General features: G+C 39.8%; 1 protein-coding gene across 1 annotated transcript in view; it reads right to left on the reverse strand.

The window, feature by feature from the left end:
* NAXD (NAD(P)HX dehydratase) overlaps positions 1–17,796 on the reverse strand; it is a 49,973-nt gene that overhangs the window by 30,600 nt on the left and 1,577 nt on the right. Inside the window, exons 3-6 of the mRNA XM_041472291.1 lie at positions 17,552–17,786; positions 15,961–16,332; positions 12,429–12,579; positions 11,314–11,359 (exon numbers count right to left, since the gene is read on the reverse strand). Coding sequence (XP_041328225.1) covers positions 11,314–11,359; positions 12,429–12,579; positions 15,961–16,332; positions 17,552–17,786 — 804 coding nt within the window. The remainder of the gene's footprint in view (positions 1–11,313; positions 11,360–12,428; positions 12,580–15,960; positions 16,333–17,551; positions 17,787–17,796) is intronic.

A 17,796-nucleotide genomic window follows, 5' to 3' on the forward strand; every position in this document is an offset into this window, starting at 1 on the left:
TTACAAACATTATGTTCAACTACTTTCCAATGTCACATCAAGAAGCAACCCAAGATGTGAAGGGTCAAGAGATTAAAAATGGTGATAATGACTATTACGTTGCAAACTCAGCTATAAAACCATGCTGTAAATAATTGATGAATTTTAAATCTTCATCAAGAAAGCAGAAAAATACAGTCTCACAGCAGCATCTTGCCAGCTTCACTTCAGGACATTGGATGCTCACAACAGCTGTGCTACACAGCTACGAACATCGTAACAACATCCTGCTCCTACAGCTGCTCTGGAAGTGGAAGGGCCGTTGTGTTATCTACAGTTTATGTCCACACACACACATCAAACCAGTAGCATTTTAAAGCTAATAGGGTACAAATGATCAACAAGCAGCTTTCTTCAGGCAGGGTAAAACCTTGAATGCTCCTGACCGTGGGATTTAGCACAAAGGCAGAAATTCCTCTAGCTCTCACTAGCTACAGTCTACACACGATGTTTGAACACACCCAGAAAAGCTCCCTGACTTTGAGATTAGATGGCCTCTGCACTCTCAGGCTCCAAAACAGACAAAGCTCAACCTGCCTGTCTGGGCACAGTTCCCGGACCTGGTAATTCCTCATCAGTGGAAAAAATGGTTGGGAGAAGCTAACCGGCATGAGTCAAAATCCTTGCTAAGGATCATTTGGATAATTTGCCTGTACAGATAATTGTGCTTGGATACTGAGGAATAAATATTTCTTAGCAGTATTTAGTTTATCATTACAGAAAAAGTCCATGGATGTTCTTGTTTGCTTGTGGATCAAAACCACACAAAAATGTCTTTGGGAAAAACTCCTTTGGAGGCACCAGCACAGAATGCCATGTCAGGCTCTCAGCTGCTCACCGTGTACTACGCTCACACAGAGAACAGAGTTAACCTCCTCTGTCATGTCACGCCAATTTCTCTGCCTGGTTACTAACCTGATCTCAAACATCTCCTTTTACTTATCACCTCCACTGCCCAAGACATTGAAGCAATTGAAATTAGCACTGTATTTAAAAAAGCCCCAACACCTCTCTAGAAAGATACAAGGTATGAAGAAGACTTCCCCTTGATCAAAAGAGATGTGATCCCTTCTTCGACAATCTTCAAGCCTTGACAGAAATGAATCAAGTGAGCAAGAATCACCATTGTCTTTAAAGGTGCAGAGCCATATGATCTGCAACTTGATTATTTTCCAAAAGAGATATCATTAATGCAATATCCCCAACTCTAAAGCACAAAGTTAGTAATAGTATAAAAAAGGAGCAAGAAAATCTCTTAAGGCCAGGAGAAAACAGTATTTCAATTTCTGAGAAGAGGGTAAAAACCTTTAAGAGAGACTTGGATTAAATAAAAATCTGCAATTTTTCAAAATAAAGCAAGTTTTTTTGGAAGGTGATAGGGAAAGACTTTGGGAACTAGTCTGGCTTTCCTCTAATGTAAAAATACAAACTCAGCACCATGGACATACACAACAGGAATAATTGGGAAGCTCAATCCTAGCAGTTACACCTGTAAACATGGATAGTGAACTACAGTACCATGGTGCAGATGTGTGCAAAAAAACATTCTAGTGACAAAGCACATCACGGAATAAATGGGGAATGAACAGATCTTCAACAGCTACTGTCAGCTGATCACCAGGTGTTATGTGACGTGTTATCAGATGCCGTTCTGATGAAAATCTAGACTATGACAACTCACTGCTGTTCAATCAAGCAACTAAGCAACACCCCTCCAAACTCCCAAACACTTCCTCAAAACCTTACCTTGTCTGCAAAGCAACCAATAAACTTCTGACTCCACACATTAAAGAACTATCACAGGGTAAACACATAAATAACAACTGCCAGACAACAGAATAACTAATAAGAAAAATTGAAGGAGCTTTTGTAACTTGTGTCATATCTGTGAAGCTGTGTAGGTAAGAAAGAGTCTAAAGCGAATGTCAGCAATCCTGGAATCAACTTCACAAATTGTCCATTAGTCAGATCTAAAAATCAAGCAAGCAGACAGAGGGGGTTACATGAAGGCACACGAGGGAAAAGGACACCAGAGATGGGGTCTGATCATCTTTCCTTGGCTGTTAATGAGAGGGAAGGAGAGGCTGAGAAGACTGATGATCTCTTGGGAAGGCAAACACAACACCTTTATAATTTGCTGCCCCTGAAGCTGCTGGGTAGACAGGACCAAGGTATGGTGTTCAGTATCTTGCATGTTTATCTTTTTCCTCTTTTCTCTGCTTACAGAATATATTGAGGAAAGTACTTTTCCTGGCAAAATAGACAAGGATTCTTAAAATTAAACATGACTGAGTCTCTAAAATGGTGAGGACAAATTTTCTCTGTAAATTATTAGTGGCTTTAGGTAACTTTTGCCACATTAACCTCATGAAGTTCAAGGAGTGCAAGGTGCTGCACTTGGATTGCACCAGTTCTAGATATGAGTACAGACTGGGAGAAGCCTTGAGGGGAAGAGCTAATAAAGAAAGAAGAACTAAGTTAAGCTTTTTGCTCTTCAGAACTCTTCTATATTTCACTATGGCACAATAAAAATTGTCCTAAAACACAGTTCTGTAGGTCTTCCTCTCAGGGAAAGCTTGATGTATTAATCTTTCCAAAAACAAACAGACAAAAACTCCTAACATTAAAAAAACAAACAAGAAATCCCCAACAAACACCAAAGATGGTGGCTACTGCCCTATTATGACCCACAGTTCCTAAGCCTCTTCTAGGGCTGTTTGTAACAGATACCTGACAGGTGCCATCTGCTTGAAAGTCTGCTCTAGGCTGGTCACTGCCCAGAGTGGGGGGACACTTGACAGCTAGGACCTGAAACACCACTCCCATCCCTAATCCTCCAAAGAAATAAAATTCTGTTCTAGCTGCACTTTATTCAAAGACTGGCTTTTACCAAATGATCAAAAGCCACCAAGGAACAGCTTTAAATAATCATAGAAAGCTCTAAACACAGCAGCTTTCCCCATTCAAGATGAATGACAGCTTCTGTCACTGCTTTCTGGAGGAGGGAAAGGAACAAGAGATAAGGCGCAGCCTTGTCAAATTTTACATGGAAACAAGAAAATGTGAAGCAAAGTCAGCACGGGTGTAACCAGGAGCTACAGAAATAGTAGATAAGCATGAATGACAGCACAAACAGGAGGCAGCAGGACTGCAGCTCTTCACATGGGTCTCAGGCAGAGCTGGTACCTCCTTAGCAACCAGAGATGTGGTTTGGACACCAGAAAATGCCAATCAGTAGGACTCCTGCTAGAGAAGAACACGGGACATAAGCAAGACTGCTGTCACCCAACTGACTATATGGCTCCTCAGTGGAGAGTACATTATTCAAATTCTGCTTGTTATCCGTACACACTTGGTATGACTGAGGCAACTCCAAATGCATTAAAATGTACCAGTGCACAAGTCTGTTTATGCAAACTCAGACAAAGCCACACTAAGGGGGCAGCTTCATAGCAAACCTACAGATTTATCTTCAAAGATGGGAAAAAGTTGCTGATCTGAGGATGAAAGAGTTTCAGTTTTGTTTGTCCAAACACTGCAGGTAATTATAATTAATGTGAATCAAATATTAGACCTGCTGACACAGAACTTTCATGTAACACAACACATCAAAAGAGCCAAAGATGGGACACAATGTGTAGCTCTAGAACTGAAGTAATTCTCTCAGAAAACTAACTGTTACCAATTGTGGTAAACCTTGGATGAGGTTTATATTGGGAAAATAAGATAGGGAGTGAAATTATCCTGGAAAGGATGGGTCAAAGAAACGAAAAGCAAACCCAAACATGCCAAAATGCCAAAAAAAATGTTGAGCATAAAATGAAACAAATTCTCTCTTCTAAAAGTGGCTGTATTTGCCAACGTTTAAATCATCTTTCTTGTAAATTAATGCCAAATTTCCAGAAGCCCAAAGGCTTCAGGCAGCCTCTTTCAGTCCCATGAAAAGAACTGGAAATAACAGCTTCTTCTAGAGAAGCTCATTGAGCCTATTATCAACTCTTGTGTCTCTCACCAAGCACCTCAGTCAGGTAGAGCAAATCGCAGAGACAACACGCTGGCATGAAGCTGTCTGGATGCAATTAGAGAACAAAAAGAGACACATTTATTAAATTAGGATTAGCGTATTAAAATGCCCCCCCCCAAGTTTGGAAGACAAAAGGGTCATTTTCACTTAACAGGCTGTTTAAATCTTTAAATTGTGAACAAGCAGTAAACACTGGATAGACAATACATATTTTCCAGCTACAATTTGATTAAATAACAGGGAAGAAAATTAAAAAGAAATAAAGACCTTAATGAGAGAGGGATTGAATTCTATTCAGATCAAGTTTTCTTTTCCAGACATTGAGTACATTAATTTAGACACCAGAAGTGAACCTGGTAGGCTTCTTGTATTAGCTGCAGCAAGAACAGCAACCCATAATCCAGGGGAAGCAGCAGTGTCACAAGTTCATAGGAAGGGGCTGCTCTCAATGTGCAGATACCAGAGCCTTTACTTGCTCCCTATTCTACTGTCAAGGCAGTAAAAGCTTGAATGACCTATTGAGGCAAACATTTAGAAAAAAAAATGCCATATTGACCATATCCTTGTTTTGGGTTTTTTTAATGACAATGACTGAAAGTGTTTTCCATAGCTGCTGCTTGGACACCAGACACTCACTTGGGTATCAGATGTTCTGCTACATTAGGAATTAGGGTGGTCACACTAGAGGCATCGGAGCTAACAACAGCCTCTCTAACAACGAGCCCAAATGCACCACACAAATGTGATCACCTCTCTTAAGCAGAGCAGAGCCTCCTGCATCCTGTGAGAGCCCCAAAGGAGAAGAAGCTGTTGCCTGACTGTTTTCTGGGATTTCTCACCCAGCCATGACTACAGTGCTGAAGGCCAACCTTATCTATCCTTGTAAAGATAGCACAGCTACCAACACAATCATTTTATGATCTGCACTTAGATATATACCAATACTTAAATCAGTTGTAGTCTGTTTTGATCTCAACTACATTACCAGTGTGTATTATGACAATCCTCTCCAAAAGCATAATGATAACCAAATGTCTTGACCTCCTGTTTTCAGAGTTCATGGAAGTGGTCTTGACCCATTATACTTTCTGAATTGATAAATGCAATCTGACTAATACTTTTCAAATGGACAGTAATCAACCAAACTTGTGACTTTAAAAGCCATAGGCAGAAGATGACAATGAAATTTCCCTCAGAAAGGAACACATTTAAAATGTCCCTAGAAAAATAATGTCTTTTTTTTTTTTTTTTTTTGAATGTTAAAACCAGTAAATAAAGTGACAAGCTTTTATCACATTGGTAGCCCTTGCATTCAACCCTTAAGGCACAGATAACAGTTGAATACCCAGAAGGCTAGAGTACTTCCAGTCAGCTGTGGACACATGAGAAGACACAACAAGTCCCAGCCTAAATATCTGCTTTGCTTATTGTCATCTGGGAAAAAAAAAGGGGGGATCCTAAAACCTTCAAAAATAAACCCCAGGGACACCTGCCTTCACTCAAGAATGAACACCAAAGAAATTTGATCCCGGTTTCAAATCACAGCAGTATGGCAAGCATTCAGGAAGATAAATTTGGTCAGATCTAACTGGAGTACATCTCTTTCTGACATATCAGAAAGCAGCAAGGACAGCAGCACTCCCTGCAGCAATGCTAAAAATCTTTGGCTACTTCTCACACTTTGAAGAGGTGACAAAACCTCTGCTGGAATCACATGGGACCTCTGCAGTAACAGGAAGGAAAAGGACTGTAGCACAGGGTGAATACTCCTTCCTCCTTTTATTCACTCTGCAACACACAGCAAAGAAGGAGCAGTTTTTTTGCCAAGAAAGCTGGACACAAGAAACAAGTCCATAAGCAAGTTTTGGCCACGGAATTGTATGACAGAACAAGAGTTTAAATACATAAATTCTCTAAGTCACCACTTACAAACTGACCTTTATCTCTCCCTAAGTACTTAAGAAAAAAAACCTCATGTGATTCCTAGCCAGGCTGATGTCTAAATGAGGCTTTGGAAGAAAGATCACAAAGTTTGTATCTTCCTTCATCTTCTCTGCAGGTGTAAAAGGGATCCAGCAGCCAAGTCACCTGTGAGACATCTTTTTGACAGTTGGAGGGATCTTTGTTTATTCCCTGACTTTCCCTGGTGACAACAACTCTGCACTTCTTCCAGCAGCTGATCCAAAAGTGAGGTTAGTGCCAGCATTACACCAAAGCAGTGTTTAATAGCTATCCTTAGCTAACACAACTAAAATGTGTGAGCATCCTGCCACACTGCATCAATGCTTTTGCATCTCCTCTCCACATAATAAATTACAGGAGACCAAAAATATTAAGATTTTTGCTGGGCTTTCTATAAGAGATTTGGCACTGGTTCAGAGTGCTCAAGTAACTTACCATGGCCTCAACTACCCATGATTCACTTTCATGATTTTTTCAAATGCTCAAAACATAGACTAAATTCAATAAAACCAGGTAAAATATGTTCCAGAAACCTTGATCTCCATTGAGTTTCTTCATTAAAAGTAACTGGCCTCAACAAACAGTCCAGCCTCAGGAGTATTTTCTTCCCAATTATTCTTATTTCAAACTCAAAAGAATGATCTTTTCCAAAATGCAACCCAAAACCTCAACTCTGCAATTAACTGTAAGACTTCAAGTAATTCTGACAATCTTTCCGAGTGCACACAAACCCAGACATATAACCAGCTAAGAGAAAGGTTTTAGTTCTAAATCCATGCCTTGTTCAAGGGTGGTTTTTTTGGTGGGTAATGTAAAATTACGTCACCTCTTTGGCACCACAAGAAATTAATGACCTCATTCTACTTCTCTGATAAAACCCTGGAGAGATCAAGGAGTATACTGATTGTTGACTTCACAAACTATCTGATACCCAGCTCACAAGGGGGCTACTCAGTAGTATCTAGCTCTTTTCTGGCCTACAGAGAAGAAAATCTCTGTACAATTATGAAAAGTCCCTGCAAAAGGGGAAAATAGCACAATAGATTTACTCTCTCTTCTTTTAACATACAGCCACCTGGGCTCCTACAGCTCATTTAGCTCTGGGATCACTTGCCTACCAAGACAGGATAAGCTAACCCAACACAGGTACCCAAGAAGTCTATTCAACCTGATCTGAGCCAGGCCACTAACATGTCAAATATAAAAAAGCTGCTGAAAACTCTTCTCTAGAAAAGCATGAAGGAAGTGTGCACACATCTACAGCAAAATTCCACACACAGAACACCTGCAATAAAACTTAATAAAATGCCAAAGCTAGGCTTTGTCTTGCCTGTATTTGTGAAGCATTCAGAGTAGGAGCACATTAGCTGACAGAACAGGAAAATGCAGCACAAACCCAAGATAGCAGTGACAAGACCAAGGACAGCAGATGTCACCAAGACTGGGTATATTCCAGTATTCAGAAGACCCCAACTTCTGCAACATGCATTTTTTGCTTCTCCACAAGAAAGCAAATAGTCAGACATCAACAATATTGAACTGGTTAGCTGGTCAATTTTTGAATAATATCAGGCTGTTGTGGAAGGAGCCATAATGCATTTAACAGAATCTCTGAATAAAAAGGAAAAGTTACGATTGATAATACTGACTATTCCCAGCCCCCAGACACCCTGCTTTCCTTATTCTGCTCAGGTAGTGAGGACACAGAGCCAGGTGCTGAAGCTTCATTTTTTCCAGATCCCAGGCTGCCACATGCAGTCCCAGCTCTCACATTCACTTACAGGGAATGAAGTCGAGAAACAAAAACCACAGAGAGAGTGGCACTATGGATGTCCCCAGCATGGAATGTCACACCAAAAGGATTCCCGGGATTGACTACATCTGAGGTCACATGGAATTGCCCTGGCAATGCTGCAAGATGGATGCTCATTTTCATAACCCTCCTTCTGCAATCCTGCTCAATGATTCTCACATAACATTCTCTGCATTCTTCAAGTGACAGACATTTGCCAAAGACCTGAAACGCCCCGGTCCAACTTCTAACTCTCCCATGCCTTCACCAGTCATGCTGGCAAAGATCCACAACAGCTGCTCTAATGAGCCAGAAGAGCCCGAGCATCCAGAGAGGGGCAAGAAAAGAGCATTTTCTTCCCTTGAGGTGATCCCCTGTGAGGTGAAGGCAGTAGAGAAAGCAGTGGCAGCTAAGATGATAAAATGTCAGACTCCCGGCAGTACAAAATGGCAGCTGATCCTTGGCGAAGTGCCAAGCTGCTCAAACAGGGAGTTGAGTACACGGGGCCATAATTATGATTAGCATAATAAGAGAGTGGTACAACAGCTACCTAGTTACTCTGAAGGGTCATGGAGAAATCATAACAAAGCAGAGTTTTAAGGAGAGACACAAAAGAAAACAATGACATAGCTGCTCGTGGGTTTTACCCGGAGGTTCCTCCATGCGTGAAGCGCGGCCTGGGAGAAAGCACAAAGACTGTTTAAGAGATCCGCCTCTCAATCAGGAGCAGCCGGCCGTGCCCGCGGAACTCAAACGGCTCCACAACAGATAAAGGATCATATGAAAAGTGTGACACTCAACACAAAGGACCTTACAAGAAAAATAGGCTGTTAGTGTAAATTTCAATAAAACCTGGGCTCAGTAGAGTCAATCAAGATTTTTTTCCTTTCTAACCAGAAAAGACTGTTTTCTCTTTCCCTCTGTCCTGGTTTGAGAATGAAGCAGAAGATATAAAAACATGAGAAAATTCAATAAATAAAATCTGAACACTCAGATATTTGCAGTTTTTTCACTTTGAATGTCACGTAAACAATATTTAGAGATCCACTGCATCATGCAATTAGCCCCAGCTGTCTGCGTGAAATTAATCAGAGTTTTAATAAAAGTATTAAATACTCAGTGACAGACTTAAAATACACATGGATATGAAAATCTGTAGATTAACTATACTGTGTACGTCTGAAGGAACTCATAGAGCGGAAGTTTAAAATCAAAAGTTCTCTTGGCAGGTAGAAAGATCAGAGTTTTCACTGAAATCTGAATTCCACAGAAGACACTGAGAATCTGTATATAAAAAAAATCCCACTCTTACTTAGCAGGCCTGATCTGGTCCTTCATGAACAGAAAGTTTACTGTTAACCCTATTTTCAGCTCCCTTTTCCTCTGTGCTGCTTCTGTTTCTCCTATTAATGTTTTCCATGACCAGACATCAAGAACCACTGAGTACACAAACCAAGCTTTTCCCAAGGCAAGGTCAACTTGTTACCATACAAGATGACCATCTGCTACCTCAAGTGAAACACATCCAGACACCCCAAGTTAAATGTTAATATTGCCATTAGGCTTCTCCATTGCATCTGCTATCATATGATATCACACAGAACATCAAATGAAGAGATGTTTTTTAGACTGAAGTGGCCCAACAGTCATACTGGTAAAAACCCTACCCATCTCTCCCTTGCTTTCAAAGATCATTTTTATTTGGTCTGAAATCCATAAAGTTATGGGTTTCTTCTATCTTTGGGGAGTTGGGGGAAAAAGCAGCCAACAAAACACAACCCTGTTTAACTGCCTTCCTTCTAAGCACCTCTGTCTCCAGCGAGAGGAATGAAACCCACCTTCAGAACACAATAAACTTATGACTTCCTACCACAGGCATCCCCATAAGGAAGACCACATTCTCGTTCTCAGACACCAAAATATTCCTACTGTCATAAATCCTTCCTGACAGCAATATCTGACAAACAAATTCCTAACAAAATATCTGAATGTTTTTAAATTATGCTTTTCCTACCTCATCACAGCTTTGCTATGCACACCAACAGACTTTGATACACACTGGTGCGAGCTAAACTCACAGGCATACACCTAAGGCACACATCTTAATTCCAATTTGCAGTGCTCATTGCAAACCATCATAACACCTAATTGAAACAAATTTATCCCATGAAAGTTCATTAATCAGTAACACATTTCAGAACAAAAATTCAGAGAAGCACACACACACACAGATTTTCCCAATCAGAGGACAGTCACTTATTAAACTTTTCATCTTCTTGTTAATTAAACCCTTATTTTATATAATTTTGGAACATCTATTTATTCCCAAGAACAGGTGTGTATTTCAAGCAACATACTCATGAAGAAAAAGGAGAACTAGCATCTCTCTTGCCTTGTAATTTTATCTAGGTGTCTACATACACAGTAGTGAGAGGAAAACAGACACACTACTATTAAATACTATCAGGGCTGAAGAAGCAAGAGAACACACTCCATTTGCCTTTCAAATGCAGATTGCAAAATGCTGACTTGTAGTAATTTGTAGCTCTGGATGCAGGTGTAACAGTCTGCAACGAAGTGACTTCAGGAAGGAACCTCCTAGTATTGCCACTGGACTTGCACATAGTGGACAGAAAGCTGAGTGGCCTGGGGATCTTATAATAACATGGTTAAATATAATCACTTCAGTTTCAAATCTTTAAGGGTTTGCATCCTGAGAGAAGAAGTGGTTGGAAATATCTGGGATGGTTACCTACATACTGAGAGAAATCTTCAAAAAGAAAAACGTACACAATGAGCTGAAAGTACTGACACACTATACATAGCTTCCTAAAAATCAGATGTATCATGTAAGCATGACTTGTTTACATTTGAACAACCACCCTGTATTTATGTAGTCTGTTTAGCCATTTAATATGCTAATAAGGAAGTTCATGCTTTTAGGAAAACAAAAAGCTTAGAAAACACTTCTGCTGAAGATTAGAATGCAAATAAAATGTGCTATTAGAAATTACATGGAATTCCACCCACAATCTTTAAACTGACTGCATGTAAGAATTTTACATGGCTAAAGCTTTAAGTTTTGAAAGAAAGTTATTTCATTCAACACAGTTAAATATCAGGTCCAGAAAAAAATTCTGAAGAACTCACTATAGCACAAAAAGATAACTCTAAACAATAATCTAAGGTTATTTTATTGTTCACTTTTGGAGAAAACATTCCATCAAGTCTTGAAATTTCCTATCCATATCCCTGAAATTGTCAAATTTTGGACATATTTCTAACTTCACCTTACACAGAGAAAGGAAACACAATAAATGACACATTTACAAAGTATTTCTACAAATTCTGAACTAAGGATTTTCTTTGCTTAAGAGAAGACCTTCTAGAGCTCAAAGTTCATGTGCACTACAGAATGAAAGATATTTTAAAAATGACACCTAGGCAACAGAAATTATGAAAAGTTCACTTCGGACTTGTAAAGAGGAACACGTACCACTTTGAGAGCTGTAATTGCAGCAAAATATGGTGCTCCAGTGTATCTAAAATGAAATAAAATTTAGGTTAGGAACCACAGTAATGAGATTAGATAATGATCTTTCATAGAAATATTTACACAGATCATGCCATAAAGCAGCAAAATTTTCTCAAGTAACAGAGGTAAACTTCAGAGACAAACAAACAAGAGCCAAAAACTGTCTGCAAGCTAAATATGGGATCTGTGACCTGGATCAATCCCATCTGGCTTTAGATGCTTAACTAAAGTGTCTAAACTGTGATTCCAGTTGTCCTAAATTCTCTTTATAAAGAATGAAGAGAGATATGAACACAATCACTCTCCAAAGGAGTTTACTTCAGACAAGAGGTAAGAACTTACAACCATCAGCTTCTAACTCCTGGCTATTTGACCCAGCTACAAGACACCACCTTTTTGCTCTTCATGGAATGCTTATTAACAGCAGATGTCCAACAGTAGAGATCTCTCTTACAGGAGAAAGACATCACCTCTCTTTCAAAAGGGGAAAACGAAAAGAAGGAAGGTGTAGTGGCTCCTTCAAAGTACTGTGGCCAATATTGTTTCTAGGTCAGCACAGCATTTAACTGCTTTATGCAGTATAAATTTAATGATTTATGCAGTATCCCTGAAATAGGATATTTCCATTACTTCAGTACATAAAGCAAGGCATTGACAGAATCTACTAAACACCAATATTTATCAAAATAAAAAGCCCACAAGAAAACATAGCATAAGAAAGACACAGTTCCCAAGACAGCAAAAAATCAGATGTGCCACTATCTTACTCTACTTATTGTAAAACCTCACCATGCTATGGGGAAAGACTAACGCTGAAAGCAGAGAGCTTGGTGGTCAAAAAAGACAGAGAAGGTAGACACAAACAGCATTTTAAGTTCCCATAGCATTCAGTTTTGCAAAAAAAAATTTTGCAACACATTTGCAAGGTACCATGTTCTTTCCTAAGTATGCATGGTCATGATGATGGAGTACAAAAGCTCTCTGGAAAACTGGTTTGAGTTTCAATGGCTTCTCCAAGCAGTTATGAAATCCTGATGCTTTATCAGAAGCAAAAATCAAATTTCTATTTAACTTACTCTCGACATCCTCCAACAATGCCTATACGACCATCTTGACCTTTATGCTTTTTCCCTGTTAGAGGAGGGATAACATTGCGCACCAGCTGAAAAATATTCTCCATATCCTTCAGAGTGTGTGTTCTGTGCAGTGAAAAAGACCTCTCTATAACTGAAAAGAAGAAAATAAGTGTTACTTCAAAGAATGTTCTTTCTTAAACTACTGCCAAACATTTCTTTTAAGCACTCATGTACTAAGAAAATCACACAAAGATACACAAAGTGACATCTAAAATCCAACTGCTTTGTCACTTAAAAGCCTTTAGAACGGTGAGTAACTAGGGAAGGTGATGATCATAAAAATGCATTCAGGGTCTGATGAAGAGAATATTCTGACTGTTCACAGCCCTAATTTAGGGCTCAGGTACAGAAAGAAGCAACAACCCAGAATAGTTACATGAACATCTTGTAACTAGAAATACCTTCTTAGTTCAGCCTGAAATCAGTTCCATAATTAAGCTCAACTGAAATAGGAACACTTAGTAAGGACTGAACACATCCACAGAGCAAGCACAAAGCAACTGAGACCAAATTTTAAATGTACACCCTACCTTATATTTCGCTTCCCCTTAAAGACTTGCACCTCTTAGCAGAATCAGGGCCTAGCTCACTGCTTTTTTATTTTGGTAGGCGGTTACAAAGCATAGTGAAAGTCTTTCTGCAAAACTCTAATCCAACGCACTAGATGCAAACATCACAAATATCACACAAAGATCATTTTAGCTATAATACATCTCCAGATCTCTAACGCAAAGCTACATGTCAAGCCACATACTAAAACAACTGCACACTCAGTAAGCTATGTCTCAAATGACTCTTTCAAAAGGCTACAAAAATTTAGAAGAAAAAATTACTTCAACAATTACAACTAGAAAGAATTGAAACATTTACCTAACATGGGAAAAATGGGAAGATCACTACTTCTATCAACAATGTGTTAACTATAAACTGCAACAAATACACTAAAAGAGCAACTTCTTAAAAGCTCCTCATTACCAGTAAAATTTTGCTCAGACTGGGGTGAAGAAGAGTGGCTTATTTGCTCAGAAGAGTGGCTTATTTGAATGCTAATATCAGTGTCCTAGACCACAGCCATGCTTACTTTCTTTTTTACAGATCTTCTAAAAAGCTTTCAAGGAACTGCTACACATATATAACACAATTATGTAGAAAATAACTCCCATGCTACTCCTTATTTTCAGCTGCACACAACTCAATAATCCCAACCCACAACTCCAAAATATAGAGGAGGAAAAAAAATTCTGTTCCAGAAGTACTGGGCATAATAAAGGGGAAAAAAAATCTGTGTGCTATCAGCAAAATACAGGTTTTTTTTCTCTGTCTTTCACAGAATCTAAACCAGACATGCTAATCTTCAGTAATAGTATGCTTTAGTCTTCAATAATGATAAATACTCTTGGCTGATCTTTTGCTTTTGAATACAGGCATCCCAGTCTTACTGAGAAATAATAAAAAGGGGGGGTAAAAAAAGAAAGGAATGAAAATAAAAGAAAAAACCCACAACCTGTTTTGGATTACGGCCAAAATAGCATTGCAGTGACCCAAAGGAGAACAAAATCCTCATCTCCTCTGAAAATAGGGCAGATTATTTTCTTTAAATCACACTTCACACACTTGCTGGCTTTCAACCACAAAAGAATATTACGTAGCTTGGAACCCTTAAACTGCAGTGCTGCTAAGAAGGCCTTGTGTTTATTTGCTGCTGGTTCTTGTTCATGTGTCAATATAAAATGACTACATAATAAATGGAGAGAAAGCAGAGAATTATGCAAAAAGCCATTCTTAATTTAGCCCTACTCTACCTACAGAATCACTATGGCATATTCAGCTCTTAACAAATTAAATCTTAATTCCTTAAAAGATGTGTTGCCTGAAGCATTATGCTCACATTTTAGCATAAACACTTTTTTACACTCTTGCCAATTAGAAGATTAGAATCTCGAATTCCTCTTGCTACAGTTAAATAAATAAAACTCATTTTTGCATAGCACAATATGCCTGTACACCTATATGATGAAATCCAACAAGAAAAATTGAACCTCAGTTTCAGGTTGCTACCCATAATTAAGCTTTCCAGGAAAAAACTTTCAGAAGTAATGGTAAGGCCTTGTAGGTACCTTCACCCCAGTCTAGAACCTTAAATAATTTCCTATGGGATATTCTAAAGCACACCAGTTTTCCATAATTTTAAAAGTGAGAACATTTGAAACACTGTATCCATTCACATCCCATAAATTATCTGCAAAGGTCTGCTGCCACCAGGAAATCCTACACACCAACTATCCACTCAAGAAACACAACCAGATCTGCCAGCCTAAACCCTCAACAGGCCTAACCACCCAGTCTGCTATGCATTTTACAGGGAAACAATAACACACAACTGCAAGGACCTCTCAGGACTCAGGGAATGCCCCTTAGGATCTGGCATGCCAGATTATTATTCAATACTGATGCTGGCTGGTTCCTTTTTTTTTTCTCCCTCTTTTTGAATTACACTTTTTTCCTTCCAAGCAGTGTGAAATTCAGAATTAGAACAGAATAAGACTTATTGCATTTCCACGTGGCAGGCTACAATCACTAAGCCCCCCAATCTGACTCTAGTTCCAGCACTGATGGAATATCCCTGATTTCCTGCTGCCCATTCAGTCTACCTCCAGGTACAAAGAGACCACGATAAAGATAAATGCCACAGGCACACAGATCCCAAGAAGTTTGTTAATGATTGCTACCATCAGCTTCTGGCCCACACATGATGTACAGAAGGAAGAGTTTGTGCATAAATACAAATTATTGAGATACTGCTTGGCCTTTTTAAGTAAATTCAGATGCCCATAGAATTTATAGAGCTCATGTAGAAAAAAAAACCATAAGCAAATATTTTCATCTTCTATTACACCTACTACAATAATACAATATTTAATTTATAAGTTCCAGAATTTTGTTGTAAAGAAATTTATTTTAAAGAAGCTAGACCTTAACATCTGACTTACTTCAGTGTAGGAAAAACTCCAATCTTTTCCCAGCCCTAAAAAAACACATGCACAGCCTTAACTTCATATACTGGGTTATGCTTGGTAACTTCAAGCAGAACAGCAGCAATATTTCTGCTACAGAGTAACTAATGTTTCCAGATTGCTTCCAGCAACTCTCCTACTTGCCTTTTACATATGTAACTCCTCCTCACTTCACCGTACAGAGACATGAATGTGGAAAGAAGTTCCCAAGGTTTATAGGGTTGAAAAGGAATAATTTTGCTCATGAAAATTTGTTATAACTAATGTACCTGTATTAAATAATCAGTACAATGGTATGAATAATGATTTCATTTCATTCAACATCAGACAAACACCTTCACCACAGGATTAAATAATTCCAATTAGCTTTTATTTTCAAAAGCTGCTTACTACCAGCGCTTTCACACAGAAGTTTTAAAAAGTACCCTAGTTTTTATCTATGCTGTAGAAGGAAGTACCTATCGGTGGAGAAAGTGTTGCTGTCATAGCATTATAATTAAAGTTATCCGCATATGAACGATGGTTCGCTCTCCGAGGTGGACTTGTTGGTATAGACTGTGACCTTTGTGATACCGTAGAAGAAATTCCAGCCAACATTTGTCCCAACATCTGTAACATCTGGAGTTCTCGAGCATGCTCAGCTTCCCGACGCTTGTCCTCAATTTTGAGCCTCTGCTCTTCGAATCTGTAAAATTTCTCATCTGTATCCATGCTCTGCTGCAGGAATTTTTCCATCATTTTATCCAATGTCATATTGGTATGGCGTTTTTTTGATCTTTTGGGCTGATTGAGAGGTGGGGTAATGGTTGGAGCACTGACTTCTTTAAAGCCTAAAGTAAGGAAAGAATCTATTATTTTTCTGATGGAAAACAATTTTCTAAGAGGAAACAGCAAAAAAATCTCCCTACAAGATGTGACCTAACGTCTCACAAAGCATTCGGTTACACTTTCTCAATGCGAACTGTATTTACATGAGATAAATAGTATTTCTTTCAGAGTACCAAAGTAAATCCAAAAACTTCTACCAAGTTGCAAGGGTAATACAAAAATCACAGAGCAATTTTTTAATTGTTGTAGTGCTAAACTTCAACAATAGGAGTCTTTTTCATCTGCTAAAAAGGTTTAAGTGAAGGTTATTAAATAGTATAGCCTCATTTGTCTATTGCAGACAATCACATTAATCTAAATTGAGTTTCAGTCTGTTGGCATTCTAGATTTGCATTTCAAAAGAACATTAGTGTAAACAACTCTTTGATGGGGTTTAAATGTAAAAAGAAGGTTGCTTAAACGTCAACCAATCGGCTGATGCTTAAGTGATGTCAACTTCTGAAGACAGGTTCATGTTTGTATTAAAAACCCTGCATTAATCCAGATTGAAAACAAACAAGCAACATTTCCCCAGCACCTCCACAACACAAATGTGTATTGTGGGTAAAGAACGCGCAGGGAAAGGACAGGCTCTATCAAAGTGCTGTTTCTGTCCACAAGCCCCGTAAAGTTAGAAAGTTTCTGAATTAACCCGTACAATTTATTATGTGAAAGCTCTCCCCTAGCTTTCTGGCCCAGCTGCAACAATAAGGAGATTTTTCAGGTATTATCGTCATCATCGTTTTAATACCAATTAGCAAACTGCACTCAGTCTGCAGGGAACGGGAAAACACTCCAGCGAGAAGGATGCTTATTTTCTTGTTCAATGCTACCTGACACTTTGTCTCGATAATCTCTGCGCTAGTTTTCCACGGGTTTCCCATGGACAAATACCGATAAAAACTCACTAGGGTCCCTGTCTGCAGTATCTCCCCTCCCCAGTATGCAGCATTTCCAGCACCGGCAGCAGCCCGCTCCCCAGTTCACAGGGACGCGCAAGGTGCAAGAGTGGGGGGAAGCACGGGCGGGTTTCGGAGCGCGAAGGACGGGGCAGGAGGCAGCAGCATAAGGCAAAAGCCACTTAGAAGCGCGCTAGCTGCGGAGAAGCGCCGGCAGCCGGGCTGCGAGAGCCCGCGGGGTGAGGGGAGGACAGCCGGCGCCGGGAGCCCGCAGGCTACTCACCGTCACCCGGCGGCACGGGGATGGCGAAGGGCGGGCACTCCACCTTGATGGGGTGGTCGGCGTAGGAAGAGCACTCGCCGGAATCCTCGGTGAAGTTGTCCCGGGGGGATTCCGGCCCGGCGTCCTCGTCCAGCTCGGCGTCCAGCTCGCGGCTGTTGTGCGGCGTGCCCGGCGTGGGCGGCGCGGCGAGCGGCCCCGCGGGCGGCTGGGCGCCGTCGGGCGGCGGGGCCAGCGGCTCCGGGGGG

The sequence above is a fragment of the Pyrgilauda ruficollis genome, unplaced genomic scaffold (genome assembly GCF_017590135.1).
Source record: "Pyrgilauda ruficollis isolate IOZ18807 unplaced genomic scaffold, ASM1759013v1 scaffold29, whole genome shotgun sequence".
NCBI lineage: Eukaryota > Metazoa > Chordata > Aves > Passeriformes > Passeridae > Pyrgilauda > Pyrgilauda ruficollis.